This window comes from Thermochaetoides thermophila (genome assembly GCF_000221225.1).
Source record: "Thermochaetoides thermophila DSM 1495 unplaced genomic scaffold scf7180000011820, whole genome shotgun sequence".
Taxonomy (NCBI): Eukaryota; Fungi; Ascomycota; class Sordariomycetes; order Sordariales; family Chaetomiaceae; genus Thermochaetoides; species Thermochaetoides thermophila.
This window is the reverse complement of record NW_006383036.1, coordinates 2,633,816-2,644,899: the sequence shown is the minus strand read 5'-3', so window position 1 is coordinate 2,644,899 and position 11,084 is coordinate 2,633,816. Positions and strand designations below refer to the sequence as shown.

At 57.3% G+C, this 11,084-nt stretch overlaps 5 protein-coding genes across 5 annotated transcripts in view; 2 read left to right on the top strand and 3 right to left on the bottom strand.

Moving 5' to 3' along the window:
• CTHT_0057160 (uncharacterized protein) overlaps nt 1–359 on the top strand; it is a gene marked incomplete at both ends in the record, with an annotated part of 1,455 nt that extends 1,096 nt beyond the window's left edge. The window contains one exon of the mRNA XM_006695975.1: nt 33–359. Coding sequence (XP_006696038.1) covers nt 33–359 — 327 coding nt within the window. The remainder of the gene's footprint in view (nt 1–32) is intronic.
• A 302-nt stretch (nt 360–661) lies between these two features.
• Nucleotides 662–3,884, bottom strand: CTHT_0057150 (DNA replication licensing factor mcm4-like protein; the record flags this gene model as incomplete). Its single annotated transcript, XM_006695974.1, has 3 exons — nt 662–1,249; nt 1,348–3,539; nt 3,611–3,884. The coding sequence occupies 3 exons, from the start codon at nt 3,882–3,884 to the stop codon at nt 662–664; spliced, it is 3,054 nt and encodes a 1,017-aa protein (XP_006696037.1).
• Nucleotides 3,885–4,450: 566 nt separating this feature from the next.
• CTHT_0057140 (uncharacterized protein) lies at nt 4,451–5,200 on the top strand (the record flags this gene model as incomplete). The annotated part of the gene is made up of 3 exons (XM_006695973.1): nt 4,451–4,487; nt 4,559–4,642; nt 4,728–5,200. 3 exons carry the CDS (start codon nt 4,451–4,453, stop codon nt 5,198–5,200), a joined length of 594 nt encoding a protein of 197 aa, XP_006696036.1.
• Nucleotides 5,201–5,382: 182 nt separating this feature from the next.
• Nucleotides 5,383–6,795, bottom strand: CTHT_0057130 (uncharacterized protein; the record flags this gene model as incomplete). The annotated part of the gene is made up of 1 exon (XM_006695972.1): nt 5,383–6,795. One exon carries the CDS (start codon nt 6,793–6,795, stop codon nt 5,383–5,385), a length of 1,413 nt encoding a protein of 470 aa, XP_006696035.1.
• Nucleotides 6,796–7,504: 709 nt separating this feature from the next.
• On the bottom strand, nt 7,505–10,627 carry CTHT_0057120 (uncharacterized protein; the record flags this gene model as incomplete). Its single annotated transcript, XM_006695971.1, has 1 exon — nt 7,505–10,627. One exon carries the CDS (start codon nt 10,625–10,627, stop codon nt 7,505–7,507), a length of 3,123 nt encoding a protein of 1,040 aa, XP_006696034.1.
• Between the last annotated feature and the right edge of the window lie 457 nt (nt 10,628–11,084).

The following is an 11,084-nucleotide window of genomic DNA, read 5'->3' as shown; positions in this document are numbered from 1 at the left end:
TGAAGGATCGACGCTCCACACCCGGCGTGAAGTATGAGTTGTCCCTCCGTCCCGACGACGTGGCCCACGGCCAAGCCGTGGGGCAGCATGGCATGGCATGGGCACAGCATGGCCGCATGGATATGCTTGGAGATGAGGATGGAAACGGGGGAGGGGATGGGGATGGGGATGGGGATGGGGATGGGGGCATTCCCGAAGAGGAGGGGGATGGGGATCGGGATGAAGGAGGAGCAGAAGAAGATGAGAGGGAAGAAGAGCAGACGGCTCCTCCCGTGCCACCTAGGCCAAGAAAGAAGGGGAAGAGCAAGCAGGAGAGTTTAGGGAGTGAGAGTGGGAGTGAGGGCGGCGTGGAGGGTTGATGGTTATCGAGGGGGAAAGGCATTACTTACTACCTAGAACCATAGGGATGGAGATGGGATTTTAGACCAAGAAGCATGGAACAGCATCTATTCTCACACTCATAGCACAATAACATGACATGACATGACATGACATGACATGACATGACATAACATAAGGATTACCCTCATAAAAACCATCAACGAGACATCAAAACCAAGCCCCCTCCCTCCCCCCCCACCCACCCCCCTGCCCTCCTCCTCCCTTGATCCCATCTAGCAATTATCATAAACCCTCTTAAAAAGTTCCTTAAGAACCTCTCTTAAACACCAGTAACCCTCCTAACACTCTTCCTAGGCCCCTCTCCGACAATCATTACCGCTCCCTCCATCTCCAGCGCCCTCATCACCTCCCCGAACTCCCCGCTATCCACCTGGCCCCCTGGGCCCCCCACAACCTCCGCCAACCGTCTCGCCACCTCACTATACCTGACGCTTTGCCCATTAGCAGTCATCTCATCCAACAACTTAACCACCATTCCCTTCAAATCCTCTCTCCTCTTCCTCTCCGCGGCACTTGTCCCCTCCGTCAACAAGCTCATATCAATTCTCCCCTGGGCATCCGTAGCTGCCGTCTTGAGAGCTGCATGGATCAGGCGGACTGCCTCGCGGACGTCGGAGACCTCGACGACGGGCGAGAGGCGCATCTTGGCGTGGGCCTCGGACAGGCGGATCATGGATTCCAGCTGGCGGGTAGTGGCCGTGATGCGCTTTTCGGCGGCGCGCACGTCCTGGCCGAGCTTGCGCATCGCCACGTATGAGGAGACCAGTTCTTGCGCGGCGGGGTCGGAGATGACGGGGTGAATGTGGGACCGGGCATAAGATATGTAGGTTGTTAGGAATTCGACGGGCTGAGACAGAGAATAGTTAGTTTCTGTGATAATAGAAATTTTGAGTTGGGGGAGCCGGGTTGGGGGGGGGGGAAGGGGGAGAGGGAGGGGGGCTTTACCAAGATGTCGTTATTCGTCTGTGCCGTCTCGGGCTTATCCTCCAAATACATGGACAGCAAATGCCTGGCCAGCCGTTGATCATTCTTCTCGTCTGGCCGATCGAGAATCAAGTACACAAGGTCAAATCTCGACAGCAGCGTCGGCGGTAGATCAATATTCTGCGGTACTGATAACTCCGGGTTATACCTGCTCCCGATGGGGTTCGCCGAAGCCAAAATACTCGTCCTCGCATTTAGCGTGGTGATAATGCCCGCTTTGGCCACCGACACAGTCTGCTGCTCCATGACCTCGTGCAGTACTGATCGCGTCGCATCATTCATCTTGTCGAACTCATCAATGCAGCACACACCGCCATCGCTCAACACCAGCGCGCCCGACTCCAAAACAAGCTGTCTCGTCTCCGGATCGCGCGTGACATATGCCGTCAAACCGACCGCCGACGACCCCTTGCCCGACGTGTACACACCGCGGGGCGCAATCCGATGCACGTACGACAGTAATTGCGACTTGGACGTTGACGGGTCGCCGCACAGCAGGATGTTGATATCCCCCCTGTATTTCGGACTGGCGCCCTTGTCAAAGGTCTTGTTGGTGCCGCCGAACAACTGCAGCAGAATCCCCTTCTTGACATCGTCCATCTCGTAGATAGAAGGGGCCAGCGACCGCGCGAGCAGCTCGTACACGTCGGGGCGGGCCGCAACCTCTTTGATGCGGGCCTCTTCCTCGGGCGTGACCTTCTTCACTTCATCGAGAGACTGCCCGCCGGCCGAGACGTGCACCATGTCCTCGTCTTCGGGCAGGTCGAGCGTGGACGGGTCGGCTCCCATCCGCTTGCGGTCGACCTTTTGCACATGCACCACGTCGACATAGGTCTTGTGCACCGCCTTGACGGTACGTAGGCGGGGGTTTACTCGTACCGGAGTAACTTTGTAGATACCCGTTAACTCGACGCGGTCGCCGGCTTTGCAGAAGTCGACTAGCTCATTGTACACACACACCGAGACGGCGTGGGGTGTCTGGCCGGCGGGGACCTCATCGGGCGTCTCCTGCAGTTTAATAACCTGCTTATCCTCAAACACACACCGGTTGTGGATGATCTGCATCGAGTTCTTCGATTTGCAGCGGGCGCGGGGACACTCGGTCGGTTCGCGGATCTTGCCACGGTCCAGCTCGACCGTGACCGAGTGTCCGCAGACACTGCATTTGAAGAAGGCTTGCTTCATGTCCGGGATTACTGGCGTCGTGCGGATGACGAGGCCCTTGATGCTGATCAGTTTATCCATATCCGAGGGGTTTAGATCGCGGAGGTTGGTCGTCTTGTCCAGGCCGAAGGGGCGCACTAAGTAAGGCGTCTGCATGACCTGGTCTTCGAGGGTCGGTTCGCGGGTGGCTTGCTGACCGGCTGGACGGGGCGTGGCCGGGTCCGAGCTGGGGTAGGCGAACTCGGAGCTTTGCTGCGACGGCTGAGGAGCGTTATTGTTGTTGTTGTTGTTGTTGTTGTTGTTGCTATTGTTGCTGGAGGCAGCGACTTGTGCGGCGCGCTGGTTCGTCATCTCGATACGAGCGAGCTCGATCATGCAGTCATGCACACACTGGTCCATGACGGGGATGATTTCGGTAGGATAGTTGAGGGTTTGGTGCCAGAGCTTGACGGTACGTGGGTAGGCCTTGAGGTCGCGCAGGTCGAGGTAGAGCTTGTTGGTGCCGAGAAGCAGCATGTTCTCCAGAGCCTCCATGTACGGCTTGCTGTTGGCGGTCGGGTCGGCGTTGGTCTCGGCCTCGGTCGCCCCATCTGCCCACATGCGGTACTTCTTGGTAAAGTTCTTCAAAAAATCCCGGAACGAGACGAAGGTATCCTCTAGTGACACGGTGGTACCCCAAACTAGACTCTGGCTGGATCCTCCGAGGGCGTTGGCTTCAGAGGTATGAGGGTTATGATGCGCAAAGGAGTTGCCATCGCTCGTGGGAACAGCCGAGCCATCTCTGATGACACGACCAGCATCGTCGAGGAAGACACGGCGCGGGGCACGCGGCGTCCTGGCCAGATCCGAGTTGATATCGCCGCGGTGCGAGCGGAAGGTCAGCGAGCGCTGAGAGCCAACAAAGAGGGCGCTGCTCTCGCTGCGCAGGTCCGAGTGCTGCGCGGCGCGGCCGGGAGACGAGCTGGGGTCGTAGCGGATGGGCGAGGAATCTGACTCTGTTAGCCGTTCTTTTTTTTTTTTTTTTTTTTTTTTTTTTAGGGCGAAGAGAGAGAGCACTCACCACCGATCAAGGCCCCGCTGGCCCGCGGCGTGCGGTCACCATCGTTGCGGCTCTCCTGCGTCTCAGTCTGGCGGAGGGGAGAACTAGGGGGTTGTGAAGGGCCCGGCTGGCTGGCCTCGCTGCTCTGGCGCAGGGGCGACGACGACTGGTAGAAGAGCGGACTCGATGCCAGTTGGGACGCACGGGTTGCTCTGGGAGTTCGGTCTGAGCCCTCGGGCCTGGGCGTGGCCGAGCTGCGTGTCGAGCGGGTTGATCGCTTCGAGGGGGACGACATTATGTCTCGTCCTCCTTTTTTTTTTTCAATTTCTTTATTATTTCGGGATTATTATTGTCGTCTGTCCCTGCGACGTTGTCCTCAAAAACGATGTCGAGGTGAAATCGTAGAAACTAAGTCAAAGATTGTTTCGAGAAAGAATGAAAGTGGGACTCCTGGGGTCAGGCTGGGCTGCGGGTAGGTTGCAGCAAGTGGGATGTGGAAGAACGCGAAAGATCGCGTGTCTCGTTTGCATCCACTCAAAGCGACGCGTCTTCACGCGTATCAATTAAAAACCCCTTGCTTCTTGGCAGCCACTGTTCTTGGCAGGGTACGTACCTCCATGTGGTGGTAGGCCAAGGGTTATGGTGGGGCAGACAGTGCTCAAGACAGTTCATGGACCGTGCTGGCTGACCAACGCCACGAAGCCACTCCAGGTCGAGATCGGGATCGAGGTGCGAGACTACGACGGCGACAAACACCCGCCCACATCACCACACCTCACATCATAAAAATAACCCATTGCGCCCGTCCTACCGCTAGAGGATCGCTGGGAAAATAAGTAATCGACAAATAAAACCGCCAAGATGCCCGGACTGTCACTGTACAGCGTTGACGCCATATGTATGCCCCTATTATCTCCCAACCCTCCCTCTCTCCCCTATACTTTGTTTGAATGATGCTAACTGTACTAGTAATCCTCTCCAGCGAGGACGGGTCGCGCATCTTCACCAAGTACTACACGCCGCCGCATCAAGCAGCTGCCCCCGGGCAAACCGGTAGGCTCTTCCTCCTTTATCCATCCCTTCTCCTTCCCATCCTCTCTTTACCCAGCGCCACTACTGACACTTTGCTATTTCATAGCCCCCGCCAACCCCTACCCCGACAAGTCTTCCCAAACGCGCTTCGAAAAGGCCCTCCTCGCCAAGACAGCCAAGCAAACAGGTGACATCCTCCTCTTCGACAACCGCGTGGTGCTCTACAAGATGGAGGCCGACGTGGCGCTCTACGTGGTCGGCAGCACCGAGGAGAACGAAATCCTGCTGTACAACGTGCTGCTCGCGCTGCGCGATAGCCTGCACTTGCTGTTCAAGGCGAGCGTGGACAAGCGGACGATCGTCGAGAACTATGACCTCGTGGCGCTGGCCGTGGACGAGATTGTCGATGACGGGGTCGTGCTGGAGACGGATCCAACGATTATCGTGCAGCGGTGCAGCAAGGCGCCGGCGCAGGATGTTAGTTTCAGCAAGATCGACCCGTTTAGTGAGCAGGGCGTGAATAACTTGGCGCAGTTGGGGAAGGCGAAGTTGACGGATTGGTTGCGGCAGGGTTTGTGAACACAGTTAGGGATAAAGGAGGGGGGAGGGGGGGAAAAGAAGAGGGGAGGGGGGGGGTATAATATCTGGCTTATGCTTGGGTTGGATGAATGATATCTTTCGCTTGTCTTGAGCATAACATGGCACTTTTCGATTCCCGTCTATGTTACGTGCTCTATATCTGTCTGTGCCTTAGGTATCCTCTATGCCCTAATCTCTGACGCAGCCTTCCTCAACCGATTCATCACCGCTGCTGCCAAATCCTCTCCACGATCCTCAACCCCCTCGACATAAATCACATCCGCCCCGAGCCCATCCAGCGCCCGCAGTGCCGCAAACAGCCCATGCGCAACGCCCTTCACGTCCTGGCCTAAGTCCACATCTAGTAGCTTGACCTCTTTACCTGGGACAATTGTCTTCCCCTCCACAACGACTACCCCTCCCTCCCCAATGACCTCCCTCCTCTCCCCAGATACTTGGAGACTACCGCCTGCGAACTCCCATCCGCCTGTTCTAATAATCCCCACAGTTTTCTCCTCCCTCAGCTTCCCAACTTCTTCCTCAATCATCCTTCCCTTAGTCCCCTGTGCAGCCCCCCTCTCAAACAAAACAACTCTCGCCTTAGGACTATAATGCTTATACTTCATCCCCGGCGCCCTCGGCACGCCCTTGACGACCTCCCCCCACGCTAGCACAACCCTCTCCCAACCTTTCCCAACCCCACGGATCTCCTCAACTCCCACACCGCCCGGCCTCAATACCGCCGGGGGCGTGCTCAGTCCATCCACGACGGTCGACTCAACGCCCACATCACAGGGCCCCCCGTCTAGGACGAGAGAGATACGGCCGTCCAGATCGTCGCGCACGTGCTGTGCGGTGGTAGGCGACGGCCGGGTGGAGGCGTTAGCCGACGGGGCGGCGAGCGGACGGTTTGTCAGGGCGATCAGCGATCGGGCTAGCGGGGAAGCCGGGAGGCGGGCGCCAAAGGTACTGAGATGAGCAGTCACCTCCGGCGCTAAGGGACTCGGCTCCGGCAGCGGCAAAAGGATGGTCAGCGGGCCTGGCCAGAACTTGGAGATGAGGGGATGATAAATCGGGGGGATGGGGTCTGGATCTTCTTCGGTCCAATCCGGCTTGAGGAGGCGCCTCAGCATAGTCAGGTCGCAGACGTGCACGATCAAAGGGTTATCGCTGGGTCTGCCCTTGGCCGCATAGATGCCGCGTACGGCGTCGGAGCGGGTTGCGTCGGCGCCGAGGCCGTAGACGGTCTCGGTGGGGAAGGCGACAGGAATGGGTGTGGTGAGGAGGGCGTGGGCTGCTTCGCGGATGGGGGCTAACACGTCTCCCTCGTTTCTGATGCTTTTGCGGTTACCGTTGGCTGCCGTGGTGACTGAGGGGGAGGGGTTGGATGAGGAGGGAGAAGAAGGGACCTCCCAAACAGAGAGATCGCGTGACCCGTCCGACTTGCGACGCCATCTCCCTAAGGGGGAGTCATCTGCGTTAAGGGAGGCGAGGTTGGGGAGGGGAACTTTGAGGATGCGGGTTTCTATTATCGTTGTCGTCGTCGGCGACGGAGGATTTGTGGTGGTTGAGGGGGTCGTCGAGTTGGTAGTCATGTTCGTTACAGTCGGAGTATGCGCATGCGAATGGACAAGTCGTCGAACGTAAGGAGCCGCAACAGTCGTCTGCGCAAACCCGGCGCGGAGAGATTGAGCTGAGGAAAAGAAGAGTGAGTGGTGAGTTTTGAGACTCAAAAGGTGAGCGGAGAGCGGCGAAATCCTCCTCGTTGCCGCGGACCAGCGCGCAGCGGGACAAACTGGATGGGGCGCCAATGTGGTGAATGGATCGTATAAGAAAAATAACAAAATTCTGAATCACTTCGGGGAACTGAAAAGTGTTCTAATGGTCGATGCAGTTGAACCGATCATGTCGTTGGGTGAGGAAAAGCGTGGGTATAAGTGATGAATGAGTCAGAATTTTTCAACGCCAAAACCTGCAAGTCGTCGTAATTTTCCAGGCGACCGATATTCAATACAAGTTGGTCGACAGGAAAAAAAAAAAAAAAGAAGAGAGAGAGAGAGATCGGTCAAATAACCCAAAATTATCGCTTATAAATTCAGATCGGATATCTCTCTAACTTTATTGATTCTCCAAAATATGATCAGAATATTTCCAATTCCAACTGCCAACATCTCTGTATCTCTGTAACCAATCCACCACCCCTGAAATCATTCCTTACCCCCTCTACAGAGCCCTCCCATCCTCCAAATCATTCCCAATCATTCCCAACTCTCAGTAAGTTCCCTCTTCCATCCATTCAACCATCTAAACCCCCGCCCCAACAGGCGTCTCAGCCCTCACCCTCCTCCCCCCCGCACCTCCCTGCCCTCCCTGCGATCCCCCTCCTTGTGACCCGCCATTTCCCATACTTGGTGCTGGCCCCTCCCTCCGTCTGACAACAACCCTCCTCACCGGCAGCCCCTTCACAACGCCCTTGGTCGCCCCCAGCTGCGCCGCAAAGCTCGCAAGCAACCTCATCACTTCCTCCCGCACCTGCTCCTTACTGGCTGCTCCGAGCAACACCCTATCGGACGGAAATGCCGGGGCGGGAGGGAGATGCGAGTGTCCCATGTCCAGTGATGATGACGAAGGAAGGTATGGTTCGGGCGACGGGGAAGGGGAGGGGCCTCGCGACGGGGCGGGGGAGGGGTGTAGAGAGGGGGAAGGGAGATAGTCCCTTTCTGCCCCTTCGGGGGCCTGTTGGGATGGGGGTTGGGGAGGGCGGTTGATCTGCAAATTAATATAATTCCCTGCGGCACGAGAAGAGCTCCTTGGAGGCGGAGGACGTTGCAACCGCATCGGGCCTGGCCCGGAGCCGGAGGTTGCACTGCCCAGGCTGGCGTTGGAGTGGGACCGGCCGCGGCGGCCAGGGGGTTTACGCCAGGCTGGAGGACCCGGCGGGCCTGGGGGAGGTGCCGGAAGCTCCTGGGGATGTGGTGATTCAGATTCTTCTCTGATGCCCGGAAAGTCGGATGCGTTTTCGTCGTAGCTTGGCGCGCGGGAATGCACGGCGGTAGGGGGCTCGGAGCGCATCACCATGACCGGGGTGTTGCGGCCGCTGGCTAGGCCGCCAGTTACGCTGCTTGGTCCGCTGGGGACGTCGGCGAGGAGAGAGGGGTGTCGGATATCGCCGTCTTCGATGAGCAGTGAGGGCTGGCGGACGTCGTCCACATAGAGGGACGGCTGTCTTGGGGCAGGATCGTCGATGAGCAGCGAGGGATAGCGTGGAGGGGCATCGTCAGCGTCAACCAACAAGCTGGGGAACCTCGGCGGGGGATCATCCACCGGCACAGCCGGCTGGGTGGTCGTAATGATCTTTCCCAATGCTAAATCGCTCTCTTCCGACACATAGATCGACGGCTCCCTCACCCCTCCAGACGAAGGGGGGAAGTACATCGACGCACGCTGCTCGAGATCGAACGGCCCAGCCCCTCCCAAATCTGACCCAGCAACCGACGCTCCATCAGAGTACCCCGTCCCCGGCCTCGTCATGGGATCCGGCATGGCAGGCGGCAGACTCTCGTCCAGATCGATCAAACTGCCCACCGACGCACGATTATCTGCCGCCGGTATGCTCGATGCATCATTGAATGATGAGGGATCAGTGTGCTTGAACCCAAGCGCAGCAGCCGCAGGATGAGAGTACAGAACCGGCCTATTACCCCCCGGAAACCGGGGCGCATCGTCATCGTGACTCGGGAAGCGTGAGACATCAGGGTTCGCCGACGCCGGCGGGATCATGGTCGGGAATTTCCAGTCTTGGGTGCGCCTCTTTGGATCCAGGTCGACGGGGTCGCTTAGAGGGGGCTTGTTGTAGTCGTCGGCGTCGCCGTCCACGTCGCCGCCGTCAGCATTGTCCTCAACATCGCTGGGCAGACGCATGGCCCCGCGGATGGTCGCCATGTCGACGTAGTTGGAGGAGTAGTCGCCCCCAGGGCCTTCGTAGAGGCCGGCGTCGAGGTCGATCAGCGACTCGCGGAGGGTCGAGTGCAACGAATTATCGCGCAGCGGCAGGTCGGATGTCTTAGGAGGCGCCGTCGCTGTCACAGTCGGAGGTCCACGACCGTAGTAAGCTCGGGAATTCTCCTCATAATTTGAGATGGTATTCGGGTCAAAGACCTTCTCTAGTGGCTGCTTGAGCGGCTGCAGCTGCGGCGGCAGTCTTCTTCGTCCTTTCTTGATCGGTCGCGAAGTCGGCTCCTGGAACTCGAAATCAACATTCGACCCATACACATCGTACACTGTCCTCGCGTCGGCGTTCATGACCTGCATGTCAAAGTCGAGCGTCGTGCTAAAGTTCCACTCGTCATCAATCAAGTTCGCCGACCCCGAGTCCATATCATCCGGCCCTTGTGCGCCGACCGGTGCGAAAAGAGACTTGCGCGTGCCGCCCTGCGCTTCCCACAACTTGTAGGCCTTGACGAGCTGAGACAGCGACGAGGTCGGATAAGCCTCCTCTGTGTTGTAAATGTACGGATGCTTCTGAACCTCTTCGATGGTCGGGCGCTTGGCGGGGTCCTCGACCAGACAAAATGCCACTAAATCCTTCAAGTTGTCCGAGTACTGATCTCCCTCAAGCCGCACGTCATGGTGCTTAATGTGCTGCCCCAGCTGCGAGATATTGAACCCTTGCATCGCGTTCGGCGGCAGGCCCGACGCGATCTCGTACACCAACGATCCAAACGCCCAGATATCCACCGGTGTGCTGTAAGACGGCTCAGGATCGAACAACTCTGGAGCCATCCAGTGCAGGGTCCCGATAAACGTGGTCCTCTTATCCAACTTGCTCTCGATAATGCCCGCCACACCAAAATCGCACAGCTGCACGCCGCCGGCCTCAGTGACTAGCACATTGGCGCACTTGATATCGCGATGGATGATACCTTCTTTATGCACCCAGTAAATTGCCTCGGCGACCTCACGCACGATCGGGATAATCCACTTCTCTTGCAAACCCCCCGGCGCACTCGGCCTCATCAGCGTCGCGACACTCCCTCCGGCACAATATTCCGTCACCATCCACATCGTCTGCCCAACCGGCAGGACATCTAGCGTCAGATTAATATTCTTCGCGCCGCTCTCGCTTAGTCGCTTCAACGTGTTAAACTCCTTCATGAACTCGCTGTATGTGTCGGCAAACTTTGGGTTGAGCGTGTCTCCCTCCTCAATGTTGATGATCTTGACGGCGACGACGCGGTCGTGCTTGAGGTCCTTGGCCTTGTACACGCGGCCATAGTTGCCCTTACCAATGAGCTCTTGCAGCTGGTACGGCGGCGGCTCTTTGCCCTCTTTGGCACACTCGTCTTCGACGAGGGCCTGCATCTTGTTGGCGTCCTCGAGCGCCTTTTGCTTGGTGTTGGAGAAGTTGCGGACTTGGAGGGACGCCATCCTTGGACTTTTGATGGATAAATTAATGAATCAATTGAGTTGCAGGGTACTGTTCGGTCAGCTCTTTGTTTGGAGAGATGAATGTCAGCTCGACAGCCGGGCAAACATTTGATAGACTTCTAGCTCGACTTCGAGCAGGCACAGGAAAGAAATCAGGCCAAGGGAGGAGGGGAGGGGAGAGAGAGTTTGAGCCGGGTGAAAGAGGTTTCGGATGAGAGGAGGGGTTATCGACGAAGACGGTTGTGATAGCGATGAGAAGAGAAATAGTCCGTTGAGTAAGAGGTCTAGATTATGTAAGATGTGTCTTGAAAAGCAAAATCGGTAAAGTGGCGACTTCAAAAATACAAACAGTCGGATTCAGAATCGGGGCGGTGAGAACAATGAGGTTAGGAATGTTGTCATTGCCAAAGAAAACCAAAGGCGTTTTTTGGGAAAAAAAAGTTGGCAGCTGCTTACT